Here is a 22,266-nt window from a genome sequence, read left to right on the forward strand (position 1 = left end):
TATATATATATATATATATGTGTGTACATACTTGTATATATGAAAAAAATTAAAAATATTAAAGGTTCTTGTGACTCTTGGTATTTGGAATTAAATCTGCTAAGTACTTAGAGTTTATGCTCAGCATTACTTGAACATTATAGTAGTTCTTAGACTTTAGATATCACTAGGTCCTAACTTTAATGCATTCACAAAGAAGACATTCACAATTAAAACATTTTGTAGCTTTATTTGCTTTGTAATTCGGTGTATTTTTACATGAACTGTTAGAAATAGTTCTTGAAAGAGGTTCACAGGTGTCACTAGAATGTGAGTGGAATCCACATTGCAAAACAACCCTTGAAGAAGCTCTCATTTTATGCTGTTATTAAAGCTCTAAGTGAATGTGAGAATTATGGCGATCTTGTTGATCTGAAACCTGATACACATATTTTGGTAGAAACAACAAGGCTAGGGAATATATGGCTATATTCATGTAGAGCTAGGGGAATGGGGAATGTGGTAGACCAAGCAAGAACTCAGTATAAACCTTAAAACTAGCTGTTCTAACCAGACCCTTGTTCAGTTCCCAGCTCATTTGACAGCTCACAACTATCTGTAACTCCAACTCTGGAGGATCTGACACACTCACAGAGAGAAACATGCAAGCAAAACACCAGGGCTCCTAAAATAAAAATAAATAAATCATTAAAAATATATTCAAAAAAAGAAATTAAAGATGGCTTATCTTGAACGCACTCCAAAATATTTGCATCCCAGTGTATTTGCAGCCCATCGAGCGCCTGAGCAGTCTAGCCCTGGAGCTCAGCTGTCAGTACTGTCTTCAACCATTTACATTCAAAATGATTCAAATGCCTCACTCAACGCTGCAGGTTCATCACCAAAGTACTGCCTGTTACAGCAGAATGTCTCTTATTGCAGGGAGTTGTATTGGCTAGAGGTTAGAATAAGCTGCTGCAGACCAATAAAGCAAAAGTCAGGGTGTTTACTTCCATTGGTGGGTTAACTTAATGCCTTTCTTTCCCTACCTATACTTGTTAATATTTTTAGTGCTAATTTCAATGACACAGAAGGCCTGAAAGCCATACTTTTGTTACATTGATATACTTACATTCTTTGTTAATATGTGATATATTAAATTCGTCTCTCAAACATTAAGATGAAATTTGAACCAAGTATGGTGGTCCATGACTGTTGTTCTGTCAGGAAGCCAAGGGAAGTAGGATTACAAAATCAAGGCCAGCCTTGGCTGTCTAGTTAGACATTGTCTCATGGAGAAAAATATATATTTGGATCAGTGTCTATTGAAAAACTCTTATTTCAGGTTTGTTTCAACTGTATGCAGCCTAGCTATAAAATGTGTCATTTAAGATCTCAATGTAGTATTTTTGCCAAGCAGATTCTGCCAGACCTGTGATGTAGAAAATCATCTAAGAATGAATGAGCTATTGATCTGTTTCTATACACAGCTTTTGGTGGCGGTGTTGACATTGTTAGTTTTGGTTTTGGTTTTGGTTTTGGTTTTGGTTTTGGTTCTTTGAGACAGGGCTTCTCTGTTGTTGTTGTTGTTGCTGTTATTGTTGTTGTTGTTTGTTTGTTTTAAATCTCTCTCTCTCTCTCTGTAGACCAGGCTGGCCTCAAACTCACAGAGATCTGCCTGCCTCTTCTTGAATGCTGGGATTAAAGATACGCACCATCACTACCTGGTTTCCTGTACACTTTTTACAGGGCTATTGTTAGTTGACAGAAAGGTCACAGGTTTGAACTCTCATCATAATCTAGTGTCTAGATCTGATGAGAGTATCTCTTTTTCATCTAGATTATATTTTACTTTAAAAATGTCTTCAACTTTAAACTAGTAATATATTTCTTAAGGAGTTTAACAAGGACAAAGAGTAGACTCTGGCAGTAGAGCTGACCCTTGGCAGAAGGCAGTCTACAGCAGTCGACGGTGAGTTAGGCTCCTGGCTCTTCTCATGAGTTAGCTCTTTGGAAAGTATTGACCATGTGAAACTTGTAGAGAATTCTGAGGAATGAATTCTCACTTTTCTAAAACAGTTAAAACGTAAGTTGTAGCCGGGCGGTGGTGGCGCACGCCTTTAATCCCAGCACTTGGGAGGCAGAGGCAGGCGGATTTCTGAGTTCGAGGCCAGCCTGGTCTACAGAGTGAGTTCCAGGACAGCCAGGGCAACACAGAGAAACCCTGTCTCGAAAAACCAAAAAAAAAAAAAAAAAAAAACGTAAGTTGTAATTCCAGAGTGTCTTCCCAATGTAAACTGCTTCTGATTGGACTCACTGACCTCAAGGCCGATTGATGATATTATCTTCCTAGCCTCCTTAGTGGCTCTGTCTTGCTATAGTCGGAGAGTACTTTCATGTGTTACCGTTTATTTTGACACATAGGTTACCACTTTTCAGTGTGTATTATGTGAGAGACTGCAAATTGGTCCAGATGCTTAGAACCTCATTCCATCCAGGCTAATTGCCATTTGGTTCCATGGCTGCTTTTAAATGTGCCTGTCTTCCTTCTTCATTGAGTACTCTTTACTTCTCATAGGAGCATTCAGACTTGATGTTACTTTACCAAATGATTTTTTTTTTATTTAGGTTTGCTTTTGATCAGGATCTGCCTATGTAGTCTAGCCTGTCCATGAACTTGTTCCTGCCTCACCTTCCTAAGGACTCAGATTGAGGTTATGTTCCACCATAGTAAACAGTCAAAAAAAATATGTATTCAAGAAATAATTGTAATGATTGTCTTAGGGGAGAGAACTCAGAATCAGCTTTGATTTATGTACATATTCGAAGCCATGAAACCTATAATTAAAGTTGGGTTTGGGTAGTAAATAAAATTAGCTTCTGTTTAGTGGTTATATAGTTACTACGCAATAGATCCTTCAAAAAAAACCGAACTTGAAATTAAGAAAAAGACAAACTCTGTGTGATTTCCAGATCCTAGATGTTAGACCTGGAATCCGATGCAAACCGCTCAGCCCTCTAGGCCGCTGGCACCTTGTTTTGTTTCACTGTTAGCTTACTGTTTCTATGTTTCATGATGACGCTTTTCAAATAGATGTGTCATTATACTTTGTTCTCTTTGGTTCCCTGTCACCATGGTCACAGAGTTAGCATCAGCTCCTGCTTGCTTTCTTACCAGTTTCCCACTACTCTGCTTCCCACCCTCTCTGACACATGCACACCACACACACACACACACAATACAGACACACACACCACACATACACAAATATAGACATACACACACCCCACACACAACAATACAGACACACACATACACACACACAAATACAGACACATACACAAATACAGACACACACCCCACACAAAATACAGACACACACATACACACACACAAATACAGACACACACACACCCCACACACCACAATACAGACACACAGTACAGACACATACATACACACATACACACACACACACACACACACACACATACTTTTCAACTCTAGATTCTACATATTAAGAAAAACGTGATTTTTGCCTTTCAGTTAATATAATTTATAATTGAATCTATTTTCCTGCAGATGCCATGATTTCATAGTTCTTTGCCATTCAAGAAATACCATTGTATATATATAAATATTGCCACATTTTCTCTATCTGTTCATCTGTTGATGGACTTCTAAGCTGGTTCCATTTCCTGACTTGTGTAATAGTGCAGCAATGAACATGAATCCACATGTATCCCTCTGGTGTGTCATCATGGCCTTATCTTGAAAGGGAGATTGTGGTAGATTATCTCCAGTGTATTTTTCATCTCTGAAATGCTGAATATCTAGAATAGCTGCTGTTGTTTGGGCGCAAGAGAATTGGGGAGGGCGGGCCCCATTCAAGCCTCTTTTTAAAAGCTTATGATACATAAAGAAATTGGAATGATACAGCTCAATTTTTCGTGAATCAAAGCCTCACCCATTTAACAACAGATCAAGCGATAGAAAGTTCTTTCATACTGCCTCTCCAGAACATACATATACATTGCATACAATATTATTGCTTAAGAGGTGATATGTTATTTAATCTTTAATTTTGGCTGGGAAACAATTAGTTGCTAGGCATATATTAATTTTGAAGTAAACCTGTCTATGTTTGACCTACCTATACTAAACACTAGGACTATAGACTCTATTTTTCATAATTAGTTTACTTATTAAGTATTTCTACTATAATGACTAAGGGTTACTGGGTATACAGAGATAGGACAGTCCTGTAAGGAGCGCAGAGTTATGTGTGGGTATAAGGAGAGGGTCATAGATAAAACAATTATAGCATACAGTTATAATTACAGATACAGTTTTTCTACATGGAGATAGCAAACAACCTAAATGAGTGTATGTGCGTGTGTGTGTGTGTGTGTGTGTGTCATTAACCTTGGCAGTCAAAAGTCTGTTGTGTTCCAAGTACATAAAGCTCTCAGGCAGTGGCAGTCTTCTGGATGCCTCAGATTGCACTTGTTTTCCCTATGTAATTGTTTTCTCATTTCAAAAGAGAAAATGATAACTTGGCTGTTGATTCACTCAACTGTTACCTAGAAATTCCCACTTTGAAAGGGGTGGCAAATACAAACTTTGTGTCTACTTCTTTTTGTATAAAAATATTTGTAAATGTTTTGCATCTCTTTCAGTCTATACGTTGTCCTCTCTTGCTTCTTTTCTATAAACATTACTTACAAACCTTTTATATAAAAACCACAGTACTAGGTATTAGGATTATAAGAAACTTCATCTTTTGCTTATCTTGTGGGAGGCAAGGAATGGCTGCTCATACATAGCACATGCGATGAGAAAACATACGGTGGACATGTTCCCAAAGAACACAGGGGAGAGAGAGAGCAGAAGGGAATACAGCATAGTCTACTGCCTCTTTCCTTACCCACAGACCTGTACAGCCATAAAGTGTGGATGCGTTTTGAGGCAGTACACTATTTCTGTTTTCCAATAGTATGGCAATGAGGTCTAACTCCGTAACCCAGGCTTTGCAGTCCAGCTGCCTCAGCCTCACAAGTACGAGGCTTACAAACACACACCAATGTATCCAGCTCTCACGTTTAGTTTCCAACAGTGCCCAGAGCAGATCTCCCTACCCTAAAGAACAGAGGTTGTAACTTTAAAGAGAGATTTTTTTTAAACTTAATGAAAAAAATTTCATACATTATATTGTTCACATTTTTCTCCTCCCCACTTTCTCCCAGATCCACCAACTCCCTACTCACTTGACATTTTTCATTTTTCCTTCTTAAAAAAAAAAAAAATCAACAGGGCTGGTGAGATGGCCCAGTGGTTAAAAGCACTAACTGCTCTTCCAATGGTCCTGAGTTCAGATCCCAGCAACCACATGGTGGCTCTCAACCATCTGTAATGAGATCTGACGCGCTCTGAAGCTGTCTGAAGACAGCTACAGTGTACTTAAATACAATAGTAAATCTTTAAAAAAAAATCAACAAAAACCAAAACAAGAAATAGACACACACCACAAAAATGTAGCTTGAAATAAACAAGAAAAACAACAATTTTTTAAAATCCCGAAAAAGTCAAATGAGACAAAAAGTTTACAAAAATACCACTTAGTTCATTTTTGTTGGTCAACTAGGTATGAAGCATTGTTAATAGAATAGTGGATTTCTACTCCATTGGAATAGAGCTGTTCTTTCGTTCCAGTGGGTATTAACTGCAGATAGTGCCTTGATCAGGGGTATGGACCCTTACCACTTCCTCCTCTTATTACTAGATCCCTTTCAGGCCTAGTACAGGCCGCCACAGTCTCTGCATCTGTAAGATACTGTTTCCTTAGAGTCATTCATCACCTCTGGCGTTTATAAATCTTTCTGCCTCCTCTTCAGCATAGATCTAAAGGGCCATTTTTGACTTGAAAGAAATTTTTGACTTAAAAGAAATTCTTGATATAAAGTATCTGTTTACACACTGAACTTCTGGCTATATTTGCTTATGTAGCATTTATACTGAAAGAAAAACCGTGTGTGTGTGTGTGTGTGTGTGTGTGTGTGTGTGTGTGTATACATGTGTGCAAACTGTTCTCTGTGGCAGGTGCCTGTACCTCCCATATTTCAAAGTCACATGTTGCAGTATACTTGATCACGCTATGAACCCTGAAATTGTGTTATTTACAGAAGAAAAAAAAACCTGTTTCTAGTTGTGGTGTGACTCAGGCTTTAGCATACATCTTTAATTGATCTGGCTGGAATAGAGACACACCTGTAGTACACATGTTTAATCCCAAACAGTGAGGCTAGTCTATAGAAGGAAGCAGCCATGTTTGAAAGTGATATGTATTTGAGTGGCAGACAAAGTGATGAATCAGAGAAAGATTTGAGACAATAGGATATGCCCAACGCTCAGGAGAAGAGAGAAGAAAGGGAAGCTACTTAAGGGGCAGTGCAGACAGGAAGGAAGCTACTTAAGGGGCAGTTTTACTGGGACAGTTGTACAGAGACAGAACAAACCAGAGAATGAGAACAGAGCAGATTAGATGAGAAGATGAGAACAGATTACTAGAGATTGGGGCAGAGCAGAGAAAAAGTCAGAGGCTGAGAGAGAGGCCATGCTGAATCAGTCAGCTTGGAGAGTTTTGAGCCAGAGCGGCTGAGTTAAACCAGGCAGCCAGAGACCAGAAAGATCTAGAAAGGGTGAGCTTATTCAGCAGTCTCAGAGGCTGAAACATTCTAGGCCTAGATTAGATTTGTATGGAGGCTAGAAGCTTCCAGGACTAGGCCTAGGTTTTCAGACTGAGGCAATAAGCCTCCAAGACGACAATTACATCAGGTGAATGAAAGTTACAGATGAAATTACATTCATATGTGACTGTCTAGTGTTTGTGCTTTTTTTTTATTGGATATTTTCTTTATTTACATTTCAAATGATATCTCCTTTCCCAGTTTCCCCTCCGAAGGGAAAAAAAACAACAAAAAACCCTGTTCCCTCCCCCCTCTCCCTGCTCACCAACCCACCCTCTCCTGCTTCCTGGCCCTGCCATTCCACTATACTGGGGCATAGAACGTTCACAGGGCCAAGGGCCTCTCCTCCCATTGATGACCGACTAGGCCATCCTCTGCTATACACATGCTGCTGGAGCCATGAGTTCCACAATGTGTACCTTTGGTTGGTGGTTTAGTCCCTGGGAGCTCTGAGAGTACTGGTTAGTTCATATTGTGTTCCTCCTAAGGGGCTGTAAACCCTTCAGCTCCTTGGGTCCTTTCTCTAGCTCCTTCATTGGGGATCCTGTACTCAGTCCAATGGATGGCTGTGAGCCTCTACTTCTGTATTAGTCGGGCACTGTCAGAGCCTCTCAGGAGACAACTATATCAGGTTCCTGTCAGCCAGCACTTGCTGGCATCCACAATAGTGTCTTGGTTTGATGATTGAATATGGGAAGGATTCCCAGGTGGAGCAGTCTCTGGATTGTCCTTCCTTCAGTCTCTGCTCCATAGTTTGTCTCTGAAACTCTTTCCATGGGTATTTTATTCCCCCTTCTAAAAAGGATCAAAGTATCCACACTGTGGTCTTCCTTCTTCTTTATTTTCTCATAGTTTGTGGATTGTACTTTGGGTACTTCAATCTTCTGGGCTAATATATCCACTTATCAGAGAGTGTATACCATGTGTGTTCTTTTGTGATTGGGTTACCTCATTCAGGATGATATCTCCTCCGGATCCATCCATTTCCCTAAGAATTTCATAAATTCATTGTTTTTAATAGCTGAGTAGTACTCCATTGTGTAAATGTGCCACATTTTTTTTAAAAGATGTATTTATTTTATGTATATGAATACACACTGTAGCTGTACAGATAGTTGTGAGCCTTCAGCTGGTTGTTGAGAATTGACTTCTTAGGACCTCTATACACTGTACCTGTCTTCAGATGCACCAGAAGAGGGCGTCATATCTCATTATGGGTGGTTGTGAGCCACCATGTATGTGGTTGCTGGGATTTGAATTCACGACCTTCGGAAGAGCAATTGGTGCTCTTACCCGCTGAGCCATCTCACCAGCCCCCACATTTTCTGTATCCATTCTTCTGTTGAGAGACATCTGGGTTGTTTCCAGTTTCTGGCTATTATAAATAAGACTGCTATGAACATAGTGGAACATCTTCTGGGACCTCAGGTAATATTCTTTGTCGAATTTTTTGAGGAACTGCCAGACTGATTTCCAGAGTAGTTGTACCATGGGTCATCTAAAACCATTGGAAACACAGCTATTCATATTATGATTCATTATAGTAGCTAAATTATTGTGAAATATCAATAAAAATAATTTTATGATTTGCTTCACCACAAAATGAAGAACTGTATTAAAGCGTCACATTAGCAAGGTTCAGGACGCTAACCCTGACCCTAACCCTGACCTTCCCTGTTGTCTCTGACTAGCACTAGCCCTGACCTTCCCTGTTGTCTCTGACTAGCACTAGCCCTGACCTTCCCTGTTGTCTCTGACTAACACATCTCCTAACTCTTTGGGTTACTTGGGTGTTTTATCTTTTGACTATCCTTTAAATTTTTGCAAATTTTGTATTGTGTGTATATTTTTCTGAATTGTATCATAGTCTTTATGCAGTTAGTATACTATAGGTATTTCTGTGACCCTTACATCAAAGAAAATGGAAAATGTTATAGACAGTAATTTTTATTTAATGAGCATTCACTATGTGTTATGCATTTTGTAAGCACTTTACATGAATTATTTGATTTAATCTTTACAAGAATTCCATTAGGGCTGGGCAGGTGTGGCGCACGCCTTTAATCCCAGCACTTGGGAGGCAGAGACAGGCAGATTTCTGGGTTTGAGGCCAGCCTAGTCTACAGAGTGAGTTCCAGGACAGCCAGGACTACACAGAGAAACCTTGTCTCAAAAAAAAAAAAAAAAAAATCCACTAAGTAAGACTGAGGCTTAGACAAATGTCATATTGAAAATTACTCACTTCTAGAAACTAAATTCTGGACCCTACCTCCTAGTCAAAAAACTGTCCCCTCTCCTGATACAGTTAAATGACCAATAATGTTCAGCTTTGGCAGAACTGAATCTTCTTTTAGGACATAGGTATTAAATTCTGTCCAGGATCATCCTCTGGGGGGTAATAGAGCATCCTTAGCTCAATCCTGAAATATGCTCAGTAGCATTCCGTTCTCACAGAAAACACTAGGGTAGGAGGCTGTGATGGTCAACTAAAGCAAAGGGCCCCGTCTCCAAACTGCTCACAACTGTCTTTCAAGTAGATCTTGGATAGAAATTTGGAATCTGCTATTCAGTGGTTGTTTTGTTTTGTTTTATGTTTTCAAGAGGGAAGAAACTGTCTTATTCTTCCTTATATGTACAATATCTAGCCCAAACCAGACATGTAGAAATTATTTAATATTTTTAATTTAATTTACAAATAATCTTGTGAATTCAAGATGACCTGTCTTTGAGTAATTATTATAACCTATTTGGACATGTTTTACTTTACTTATAAGGACATTTATATGTCCGTGTGTGAGTGTGTGTGTGTGCACGCGTGTGCGCACATGCATATGTCCTTATATATATAAGGACATTTATATGTCCTTAGCAGAAAAATTCAATACAAAATATGATCTGCTGTGTTCACTTTGAAATATTAAGTTCTTCGTTTGATTTATAGACATATGAAGAAGATCGAAGAAACAACGCTGAACTTCTAACTCGATGTCAACGTTTGACCTTAGAATTAGCAGACACAAAACAGTTGGTTCAGCAAGGAGATTACCGTCAAGAGAACTATGACAAAGTGAAAAGGTAAATTGTTAGAGCAGCCATGGGAATTTTCACTTCTTGTACTCCTCACAGTCACCTGCTTTTGTATAACCCACACAGTTATGTTCTCCATTTCCTTCTTCCTTGTGTAAACGTATACAGCTTGATGGATATTGGCACTTTTTAGTTTATGTAGAAACTGCTCTCATCCTTTAAAATCTAAAAGAAAATAGAACCCTGTAAAATGCCTTGAGAATATTTGCTAAGTGTTATTTGATGAATTTCATGTAATGTCAATTTAAGTGTTTAAATTTTCTCAAATGATTTTCAGCTTGAGATGAAGGTTTTCACTTTCAGAAAACAAAGCTATAAGAACATTTCCAAGTCTATTGCTGCTGAGTAACTGTGAGAGCAGTCTTCCTTTAACTGGAGTGAATGGCTCTATTGTTCTGTATTGAATGAGCTTCTCCAGTGTATCCCTTTATAAATCTCTTGTAAACCTGAGTTTTGTCATAGACGATTAACCAAAGGATTATTGTGTCCATTTTAAAGTGTGTCAGCACTGTATCCTTACAGATAAGGTAGGCTTGTCGCATGTGTTCATTGGTTAGATCTGCTACAGCTAGAACTCTTAAAGTGTAGTACTCAGTCAGTGAGTAATACAGTGCTGAAAGTGAATTTACAGAAATGGAGCAAATGACATTGAGACTTCTATTCCCACCTTGGCTAGTATGTGGTATGGATTGCTATTTGTCATTATGCCTAAATATAGTAATAATTTGATCTTGAAATCTATGAATGCTATATTCAGGTGACTCCTGAATAAAGATGAATTTCAAAAGAAACACTTTATAATTTTTTTTAACACATAATAGTACATAATGGGTTTCATTATGACATTTCCATATATATATATTTTTTAATCGTATTCACCTCTTAATACCCTCTGTTGTCCCTTCCACTCCCACTAATCCCCTTTTTTTCCAGCTAGTCCCCAAGAAACATTTTTTTTTAAGATTTATTTATTTATTTTATGCATATGAGTACACTGTAGCTATACAGACAGTTGTGAGCCTTCATCTGGTTGTTGGGAATTGAATTTAGGACCTCTCCTCACTCCGGTCAACCCCACTGGCTCAGTCCCTACTCACTCTGGCCCAAAGATTTATTATTATACATAAGTACATTACAGCTGTCTTCAGACACACCAGAAGAGGGCGTCAGATCTCATTACGGGTAGTTGTGAGCCACCATGTGGTTGCTGGGATTTGAACTCAGAACCTTCAGAAGAGCAGTCAGTGCTCTTACCTGCTGAGCCATCTCACCAGCCCCCCCCCCAGAAGCATTTTAAAATAAAGTAGTTTGAGATCGTATGATGATACTTACAATTGATATTTTGATATCATATTTTCCTCTCTAAATCTAACAAAATAATAAATAAAATGAGAAAAGTTATGATCATCTGACTGATGTTGAGTTCCCTGACTCATTCCCGGGGGTGAAAAAAGATGAGTCACAGTTGATAATCATCAAGGCTGTGTGATCAAATAACGGTGTTCCTTATAGTATATTTTTATGTTTCTATTTTTATAATAACAAACTAAGAAAAAAAAACCAAAATCTTGATTAAAAATATAAGCAGTTCTATATGTTACTAATAGGACAGTAAGAAAGAGGAAGGGGTTCCAACTGAACCTTTTGGTTTTAAATGAGTTTAAAAATATATATATAGACAAGCCATGTACGATGGCAACAGTCTTGTAATCGAAGCACTTGGGAGGCAGAGATAGGAAGATGATGAGTTCTTGAGGACAGCATGGCCTATGACAGAAATCCTGATTCAGAAAGCCAAGCCCAGGACTCTATGTAGCTCATTGGTCAAGCACTGTGATCCCGGTTCACTCAGCAGCACTGCAAAGAATAAAAGGAGAAGTCGTGAAAATATAATGTAACCTGGGCATATGCCCCTTGGTAAAAGTCCCCCAAATCTGCAAAATTCATAGGTATGTAGGTATCATGTCATCTCTAGAATTCAAATGCTTCTGGATAAGGAACTTATGTCTACATAATATTTCTATGTGGCAGCTAGAACTATCAACTTATATCTGAGTCACTTCTGTCTCAACAGCTCTACAGCCTCTGGCATAACATAATGTTCCCAGCTTTATTTTGTAATTTAATTCCCTTTACCCAGTGTGTTCTGATTTCTAGTAACAGGAAGTGCTATTTCAAAATTAATATTTGGGCTGTGGTCATTGCTAGATCATCCATTGTTTCTTGGCAAGGAGCAGAGAGAGGGAAGGTGGAAGAGCGTGAGCCACTGGATAAAATCATTGAAACGGTTAGTTCCAGTTAATACCACGGTAGTCAACCTAAGATCCTCAACCAATCAAATATCATATGGTATAGTTCTGTTTATAACCTGAGTATAAAAATAAATTCTGGTGAGGGCTGGAGAGATGGCTCAATGGTTTAAGAGCACTGCCTACTCTTTCCAGGGTCCTGAGTTCAATTCCCAGCAACCACATGGTAGCTCAAAACCACCTATATTAGCATCTGATGCCCTCTTCAGGTGTGTCTAGGGACAACGGTGTACTCACATAAAATAAAATCATTAAAAATAAATTTAAAAAATAAATAATAATTGTAATTATAACCCATTGATAGAATATGAATCTACTGGGGAATGCTAACAGTAGATGGGGAAAAATTTGAATAGTTCATTCCAACTAATAGACATCTGTTTATGGCAGGATGGCTTCTTTGTAGCCTCACTGATAATATTTGATTCAGAATCATCAATGGATTCTGCAGCCTCGGGTAAAATACATTAAGGAGTAGGCTGTTTATATCATCTAAATGATATAAAGAAAACAATTCTCCTGTGAAATAAAGTTTCAAGGCCAAGTTCTAACTACGGAAGAGGAGTTAGGAGCAAATTTCTGTGCTCAGTTTTAAAGATGCCCATTTAAAGGTTTTGACCCTGTTCTTAGGTTCACAATTCTAGGAGATGGCTATTCTGAAAGGAGAGATTTACAATATCTGGGTTAATCATAAGCCATGTATAAGTGAAATAGTGCCCTGATGCCTGCCTATGTATTACTCTGCAGTGTCAATTATAAGTTATGGAGAGCGATACCCTAAGAAATATTATTTTTAATTTTTTTTAACTGCTTAAAAGTTCTGGCTTTATGGGAAGGTTGAATCCCTGGGAGATGGCTATGCTAGTAATTACAGGATGGGAAAACCACAACAGCAGGATTTCTGTGAGTTCCTGGCTAGTGTAGCTAAGTGAGGCCATGTCAGAAACACCAGTGGGAGAAATGAAGTCGTACCTTAGAACATAGGTAGTTCACTGCTTAGTGTAACTTAGGTATTGATACTTTAACACTAATGTTCATAGAGACACACAGAAGCCCCATGGCTGTGGTCAGCTTCCTGCCACTCAGCTCTAGAAGCTGTATTTACACGTGTCTGTATTTACATGTGTCTGTATTTACATGTGTTTGCGATTTTATTTCATAGTGAACGGGATGCTCTTGAACAGGAAGTACTCGAGGTTAGAAGAAAACACGAAGTACTCGAAGCCTCTCACATAGCTCAAGCTAAAGAAAGGAATGAGTTATCAAAAGAGGTAAGCTCCTGCCTCAACCCACACTTTCTTTATTACATATTGATGAACAAATAGTCCAAGGTAAAATTACAGGAGAAATCCTATTTTTCTCCTCTTTATGTAGTTACCAGAAAGAAGGAAAAAGACAGACAGACAGACAGACAGACAGACAGACAGACAGACGGACGGACGGACAAACAGACCAGACAGAGAGACAGAGACAGAGGGAAGAGAAAGACTACTAGGAAGAGACTTAGTTGGCAGTCTTTTGCATTAACAGTTGCCAAGTTATCACTTCTTAAATGGAAACTTTCTAGCCAGACTGTGATGGTACACACCTTTAATCCTAGCACCCAAGCCAAGCCTCTCTCTGAGTTCAATGCCAGCCTGGTCTTGAACTCAGACAAATTCCAGGACAGCAAGGGCTACACAGAGAAATCCTACCTCAAAACCTAACCCCAGGGGCTAGAGAGATGGCTCAGCGGGTAAGAGCACTGACTGCTCTTCCGAAGGTCCTGAGTTCAAATCCCAGCAAGCACATGGTGGTAAGGAGATCTGACACCCTCTTTTGATGTGTCTGAAGACAGCAACAGTATATTTATTTATGATAATAAATAAATCTTTGGGCCAGAGCGAGCAGAGGTCCTAAATTCAATTCCCAACAACTACACGAAGGCTCAAAACCATCTATACAGATACAATGTACTCATATACATAAAATAAATAAATAAATAAATCTTTTTAAAAAAAAAATCCTAACATGTCTCTGATTCCTATAGGTCACCACCCTGCAGCAGACAGTCACCCTACTGCAGAAAGATAAAGAGTACCTCAATCGCCAAAATATGGAGCTCAGTGTACGATGTGCCCATGAGGAAGATCGGCTTGAAAGGCTGCAGGTTCAATTGGAAGATACCAAAAAGGCTAGAGAAGAGATGTATGAGAAATATGTCTCGTCCAGGCAAGACTCGCAGCTTTCCTAGTGGGAGATGCGTAGGAGTGCTTTGTGGGCGGGACCTGATCTGTGGGAATATGATAGATGACTCAAGTCTACACTGGGGAGACCCTTCTCATTTTGGTTTCTTCCTGGGTTTTCTTTTCTAGTTGATTTCTTAGAGATATGGTAGTTATCCAGTAACAACAAAGGTCTTTTTCTTCTGCACTTAAATTTTTTTAGTTAACATTTATTTATTATTATAAAATTATTGGGTTATATGAAATTATTCCTGTGTGTACATTATCTATTGTGTTCATATTCACCACTTCCCATTAGTCCCTCGCGTCTCCCCCCAACAGCACCATTGTTACTTTCCTCCCTTACAACCTATTTTCATAACACAAATTCTACATGTGAGAGAAAACAAGGATTTTTTTTTAAATCTGCCTTTTTCACTTAACATGATCTCCAATTTTATATAGTTTTTCTGCAAATTGTATCATTTCATTTTCTTATTTTTTTTTTTTGTTTTATTTACTTCTGTGTATCCCTGTATGTCTGCACAACAGAAGAGATCTAGCTCATTATTATGGTTCTGAGCCACCATGTGGTTGCTAGGAATTGAACCTCGGAACCCTGGGAGAGCAAGCAGTGCTCTGAACCCCTGAGCCATCTCTCCAGCCTCCTATTCATTGTTAATGAATTATATATACATATATACACAACTCACATTTGTACAAATATACAACATTTTATTTTTAACAACTGTATGATATGTGGGGTGGGTTGCATGCTTGTGTCACAGGACATGTATGGAGGTCTGAAAACAACTTGGGGAGTTGGTTCTCTTCTACCATGGGATCTGAGGATCCACACCATCAGGCTTGCACAGCAAGCGCGGGTGCCTGCTGAGTTGTTTCCTTGACATACCTCATTTTCTTTATTCATTCTCCTGTTAATGAATATCAAGGCTGAATGCATATCTTGGTCTCCGTGAATCGTCAGCTATCTATGTAGTATGCTGTTTTCCAGAGTGGTAGAGCTAGAGCTTATGGTAGATTTCTTTTCAGTTTGTTGAGGGGATTCTATAGTGATTTCCACAGTGGCTGCATTAATTCACACTAGCGCACCTGTGTAAGTGTTTTCTGTCCACCCTGCTCAGCTCCCAATTCTTGGTAGGATTTTTGTCTATTTTTCATGATAGCCCTTCTGATGAGAAAGAGTAGAAAGTGACTAGAAAGAGGTAGAAACTTGGTACAGCCTTAATTTCCATCCCTGATGGCCCCAGAAGTTGAGTATTTTTCATATAACTATCAGTCACTTCTACTTCTCTTCTAAAAATTGTCAAATTGAAGTTAGTTGGATTTTTGTTTCGTTTGTATGGTTTTTTAAACAAATTGTAGATACTAACTCCCTGTCAGCTGTGTGGTGACAAAGCTCGTCTCCCATTCTGTGGACTTTCTTATCTCAGTTGTTTGTTTCCTTGACCCTGTAGAAGCTTTTTGATTTCATGTGATCCCAATTGTCGATTCTATTTATTTCCTGAGTTATTGGAGCTCTTTTCAAAAATGATGGCCCACATCTATATTTTGAAGTGTTTTCCTATATTTTCTTGTAGCTTCAAGGCTCTGTGCCTTACATAGAGATTTTTATCTATTTCCCAGAACTATTTATTGAAAAGACAAGTCCACTTCTTTTAGGTAGGGTTTGTGCGTGTGATTTATTTTCTTTTAAGGATTTTGGTTGGTTGGTTGGTTGGTTGGTTGGTTGGTTGGTTGGTTGGTTGGTTGGTTGGTTGGTTGGTTGGTTGGTTGGTTGGTTGGTTGGTTGGTTGGTTGGTTGGTTGGTTCGTTGGTTGGTTGGTTGGTTCGTTGGTTGGTTGGTTGGTTGGTTGGTTAGTTGGTTCGTTGGTTGGTTGGTTGGTTAGTTGGTTGGTTGGTTGGTTGGTTGGTTGATTTCAGTTTTAAGGTTATTCAGTATTGTGTGAGTACACATGTTGTTGGGCTTGGCATCCTCATGTAAAAATCAGAAGACAGCTTTAAGGAGTCAGTCTCTCCTTCCCTCATGAGTTCTAGGTGTCACACTCAGGTTTTTGGCCTTGTGTAGTAAGCAACCTGACCTGTTAAATCACATTGACTACCCAGAACTTATTTCTTTCAAAGAACATCTTTTTAAATATCCTATTACTGGGTGGAAATCATAGTTCAGTCGTTGAATACTTCTTAATATATATAAAGTCCTCGTTCTGAAAACTTCAAACAAATAAAGTCCCATGACCCTGATGGTAGTTTTTGAAAGTCTTTCCATATCTATAGAATACCATTCTAAAGAAAATCTAAGCATCCTTATACTTGGGATCCTTCTGACTGTGAGCTAGGAAAGAGGTATGAGAAGGCATTCATTGCAAGGTTGGTTTCCAGATGCCAGGTCTCGGCCTCAGACTGCCAGCATCTGAAGTCTGCCTTCTTTCTTTTGCTAAATGTGTATATGCTATGCTAATAGTCCTCACAATCCTTAGACTGTTTATATTTATCAGCATGTCAAAACTAAAAAGTTAGGATTTGGTGATGGAGAGATGGCTCAGCAATTAAGAGCACACTCACTGGCTATTTTTCAGAGAACCTGTATTCAATTTCCAGTACCACACTGTGGCTCACAGGTGGCGCTGTCACCACCTGTAAATCCAGTCTCAGAATCTAACAACATCTGGCCATCATGGGTACTACATGCATAGAGTGCACATATCTAAACATACTGTAAAAGCGTACTTCATCCAATAGATTAAAATCTTACATGGAGAACAATTCTTTCTTTTTTCATGAATGAAAACTGTGGCTATTTCTTTTGTCTTTGCAGAGACCATTATAAAACAGAATATGAAAATAAACTACATGATGAACTGGAACAAATCAAATTGAAAACTAATCTAGAAATTGATCAGCTTCGAAGTGCCTCTAGGGAAATGTATGAACGAGAAAACAGGTAAAAAGGGAGAGAGACTGAGCAAGCTTATTTGGGATTATAAGAATTTTACTGAAATTAAGTGCCATTTCTGAGACCTTTTTCTTAATAATTGTAAATATAAATTTAGTGGGAATGTTAACATTCTAAATTCCTTGATAGCTAATTACTAAGCTACCATACTTTAGGTCTTTCTACTGTAATAATGTGTAATCATGTGTCTGCTTCCTGTTACCTCAGTTTAGACTGAGGACAAGAAAAAATTAGCGAGTGCCAAGACACCAAAAGTTATACCAACCATTTCTCTAGGATACTTGTGAAAACTGAAATAGTAAAATATGCAATGTTATATATTTTATGTTTCGTGAAAGATGTTATGTCAGATGACATTGAAGAATATTTTAACTCCCACGGTTCCTTTTGAATTGTTATGTGCTAGGTCGCTCTAGTAACGGGGGTCTTGGAAGATCGAATCAATGCTTCTTACGTCACTGACAGTTCTTTTCCTATGTTAACTCTAAAGTTGCTGTGGCTCTTACTACCTTCTGCCTTCTGTCCTCTCCCTTCCTTCCTCCTCCACGTCCTCCTTCCTTCCTTGGCCGTCGCTTTCCCCTTTCCCTGATGTCCTCATGTTTCCACTCAAACATGCTACCTACTAGAGTATCCCTCAGCCCACATGGGCACAGTGCTGCCCAGATGGACCCAGCAAGCCCTCCCTGGTGGGTTAAGGGGTAAGAGGACACTAAGATACCGGATTCTGTGTTGACCAACTTAGTGGGTGGTGATTATACATGCTAAAACATTATAAAAGGCCTTAATAGAAACATGACTTTAGTTTCCCTGGTATCGGTGGGATATCCAAATAGTAGTGAATTCACAAATCTCACCTTACCGAGAGAAAGGTCTGTACATCACAGAGAACTCTGGCCTAGGTAATATGTATTATATAAATAATTACTACTTAGTTTTGTGGCTCATTCATTTCTGTTAGGCATTTTTTAGGCTTTCATTTGCCTAACCATAAAATTTGTGTCATCATTTTATAATACAACATGATTTTGCCTAAACAATAACCATTACTATATATTATTTTACTGTGTAATTGCTGTGACAATTTTGTGATGTTTCTGTTGTCCATCAAAAAACAAAAACAATCATTTAAAATACATCCTAGCAGAGCATAAGTTTAGATGTATTGACTCTCCAAACTAGTGTAGATAGGTTGCAGAGTTGTGTAGAAAAATCGGCAGCAGGCATTCCTTGAAGAAGAATAATCAGAAGCAACTTGACTTATCTCCAGAGCTGTTCTGGATCCATGTTCACAGTAAACGGAAACTTTCCCTTTAAGCTTCATTTCTGTTGCAGAGACAAAATATCCTGATAAAAAACAACTCAGGAGAGCAAGGGTTTATTTTAGCTCACAAGTTCGTCCTGTTGAGAAGTCAAAGCAAGCTCACATCCGTGGTGAAGAGCATAGAGAGAATAAATGTACACACTCCTAGTGCTCAGCTTGCTTTCTCACTAAAGAGTTCTGTACCCTAAGCTGAGAAATGGTACCTCCCACATTCTGGTTGACTTTCTCCCATCAACTAATGCAGTCAAAACAATCCCCTCACTAGCCAACCTGATCTAGACAACAGCTCATGTACACTCTTCTCAAGTGATTCTGGGCTTTGTTGAGTCGACAATTAAAACTAACCATCATACCACCTAACCAGAAAATTGATGGGGTTGGACCTAGGTGCTCCATTCAACCACAGGATTTTAGATTTACCTGTAGGTATTAGCACTATGATGGGATGTTGCCACCAGATGGCGCCAAAGTGCAGTGCAATGCTGTGCCAGCTCAGGGCCACTTAAGTAGCCCCTCTTTGTGTCCAAGCTTGCTTTATTGTTTTTCACTTCACAGTACTTTGTCCCAGTACTTCTGTGATTGAATCTTAGTTACAGAAGATCTGAAATACAGTTATAACTTCTGTCCCTTCCAGGCCTTCACAAAGTACAAGTTCTTTTGAAATCTTACAACTTCAAATGATTAAAAAAAAGCTTTAATATCGTTTATAAAAAAAAAAAAAATCAAGCCAAATGTGATAGCACATGGCTTTCATCTCAGCATTCAGGAGTCAGAAACAAGCCAATCTCTATGAGCATGAGTTCGAAGCCAGCCTGATCTACAAAGCAAGCTCCAAGACAGCCAGGGCTGTTACACAGATTAAACCTATCTTGGAAAACAAACAAACAAAATTTTCAGAAAATCTTTACACATTAGTTTTGTTTTGAACAAGGTGAGTTATCCTGGCTTTGAAGTTAGATACATAATAGTGTCCTTTATATTGTATCAGCAGAGTGCTAGTACATTATGAGTTAAAATGTAGCAATATTTACACTTGTCTATTTATACTTACATTACCTTTAGAAGAGAGTAAGGAACTAAGAGTAGAGAAATACCTCGGTAGCTGGGGGGCAGAATGAGAGACTCAGTTCAATGGTGAAAATTACCATAGAAATAACCTGCTTATTAGGTCTTTGTAAAGGCTATAGTCCCGCTTGGATGTTTTGAAATAAGACATTTTTCCAAATTGAGGTGCATACCTTCAACATTCAAGAGGTTGCCCAAGTCCTTTCTTAAAAAGAAAAGATAGTATTCCATGAGTGAAAGATTTTGAGCAGAAAGATGAAGCTTGCACCCTGTGCCTACCCCTGGCACCCTGTGCCTACCCCTGCAGCACTTGCTAGCGGGGTGACGAGGCTGCTTCAGTCCCAGAGTGCCCTTCCCTCCTTCATTACAATGAGCGGATAGTAGTGGCCCATGAGGTCGGAACTAGGAAGTACATGTGAAAAGTGCAGTATAAGTGATAAAATAGATGAGTATAGGTATTTTTATGCTTTTTGCCTGTATAATAAAAATCATTTTATTTATATGATGACAACTTAAATAAAATGATTATTACATAAAAGCTAACTGATACATGAAATTATTACATTAAAGTCCACTGTTAGAAAATATAAAGTGTCTACACACAGTGACTAACTTATTTGTTTCCTAAACACTTCTGAGAGATAATAAAAGGGCAATAAACTAAGGCGATTGAATTTTTCTAGAACACAAAGCTACCTTCAGTGTGAAATGTTCTCATAAGCACAGAAACGAAGCTCTTGTCGTACAGGGTATGAGTTTCTTTTTTCTCTTTTTTGGTTTTTCGAAACAGGGTTTCTCTGTATAGCCCTGGCTGTCCTGGAACTCACTCTGTAGACCAGGCTGGCCTCGAACTCAACAATCCACCTGCCTCTGCCTCCCACGTGCTGGGATTAAAGGCATAGACCACCATCGCCCTGCTGGGTATGAGTTTCTTAGGGTATAAGCATTCTATAGGCTCTCCTTGCTGCAGAGTCTGGAACTTCAGCAGCCTCACAGTTGTTTGAAAGGAAGGCAGCAGTGCAGAGGCGACTGAACTATGCTTTTAAGTATGGCCATTGGTGCGGTATTGCTTCGTGATGGTATTTCCTTCCTGTCAGTGCTGTCTTAATCACAGGGAACTGTCCCAAAAGTCCACAAGAAGCCTCAGTGACAAGTGAGACATTTCCATAGAAAATGAGGTTCCTATCTTGAATCTGGATTTATTTATGGGATCAGTTGGATCTATTTAACCCGCCCAGTAGATGAACTTGGAGCTAGATTACAGAGGTTCCCTTGTACATTTTAAGAGTGAGTCTCCTCATTAGTGTGTCAACCAGGACTCCTCTTGCTCATATCTTACCAGATAACCTGTATAATTTTGAAATTTCTGTAAAAATGTTTAAGTCTTTTTCTTTCTCTATTTTATTTTTTAATTTTTGGTCTTTTGGCTGGATTACTCAGAACATGGAGTTTGCAGGTAGCTTGGTGTATTGGGAAGTGGCTGTCGACGACGTGCTGTGACGCAGCGCTCCTTTGTTATTTCATAGTCCTTGGGGGGGGGGTCTTCCTGACACTAATACTTACTTTAAGGTGTGTAGACTGTCCCACATAGACTGTAGGTGAGTTCTCATTGTACAGAAGTTTACATATACATGCCTTATACATAGTTCTGTGCACATTGGGGGAGCCTGGGAAAGCAGGTGGGGCCTAGTTGTTGCAAAGGTTTCTTTTTTTTTTTTTTTTTTTTTTTTTTTTTTTTTTTTTTTTTTTTTTTTTAGTTTTTCGAGACAGAGTTTCTCTGTGTAGCCCTGGCTGTCCTGGAACTCACTGTGTAGACCAGGCTGGCCTCAAACTCAGAAATCTGCCTGCCTCTGCCTCCCAAGTGCTGGGATTAAAGGCATGTGCCAGCACTGCCTGGCTGCACAGAGGTTTTTAATGGACAGATTGGGGCTGAGCCTAGAAACTGATACAGAAGCTACTCAGCTGTCCACCCACCATATTCATTTTGTTTCGTTTTAATAGTAACTGTTGACTGCTGTTTAAACCGTAGCATCTTGATGAATTTAATGAGTAGTTTTGTTTCATAAATTTCTCATGCCTATGGATTTCTCTTGTATGTATGTTTAATTTGATATGGATTGGTTACCTACTTTGAGTTCATAGTCACAGCTAGAAAATATAAAATTCCTTGTGAGCACTGGCTGACTTGGCCTATTTTTGCTATATTAAAAGAATCCCCTGAGGGCTGGAGAGATGGCTCAGAGGGTAAGACACTGGTTGCTCTCCCAGAGGTCCTGAGTTCAATTCCCAGCAACTACATGGCAGCTCATAACCATATATAGTGAGATCTGGCACCCCCTTCTGGCATGCAAAAGGGTATATACATGCAAGCAGAACACTGTATACATAATAAATAAATAAATCTTAAAAAAAAATAAAAGAAGAATACCTGAGACCAGGTAATTTATAATGAACGGGAATTTATTATCTCACTGCTCTGGAAGCTGAGACATTCAATATCAAGTTGCTAGCATTTGGCACAGGCTTGCTTCCTCTGTCCTCACATGGCAGAAGGCGAGAGAGAGCATGTGAGAGAGC

General features: G+C 38.9%; 1 protein-coding gene across 3 annotated transcripts in view; it reads left to right on the top strand.

The window, feature by feature from the left end:
• The window catches only part of Pibf1 (progesterone immunomodulatory binding factor 1), a 169,033-nt gene that overhangs the window by 25,196 nt on the left and 121,571 nt on the right, over nt 1-22,266 (top strand). For all 3 annotated transcript variants that reach the window (XR_004116088.1, XR_004116089.1, XM_031361363.1), the window contains exons 6-9: nt 9,668-9,801; nt 13,285-13,393; nt 14,152-14,333; nt 17,166-17,291. Coding sequence is in view for 1 of the 3 variants with exons in the window: in XM_031361363.1 (XP_031217223.1) it covers nt 9,668-9,801; nt 13,285-13,393; nt 14,152-14,333; nt 17,166-17,291 (551 nt within the window). In the remaining 2 variants the exon portion in view is untranslated. The remainder of the gene's footprint in view (nt 1-9,667; nt 9,802-13,284; nt 13,394-14,151; nt 14,334-17,165; nt 17,292-22,266) is intronic.

The sequence above is a fragment of the Mastomys coucha genome, unplaced genomic scaffold, assembly GCF_008632895.1.
Source record: "Mastomys coucha isolate ucsf_1 unplaced genomic scaffold, UCSF_Mcou_1 pScaffold9, whole genome shotgun sequence".
NCBI classification, from domain to species: domain Eukaryota; kingdom Metazoa; phylum Chordata; class Mammalia; order Rodentia; family Muridae; genus Mastomys; species Mastomys coucha.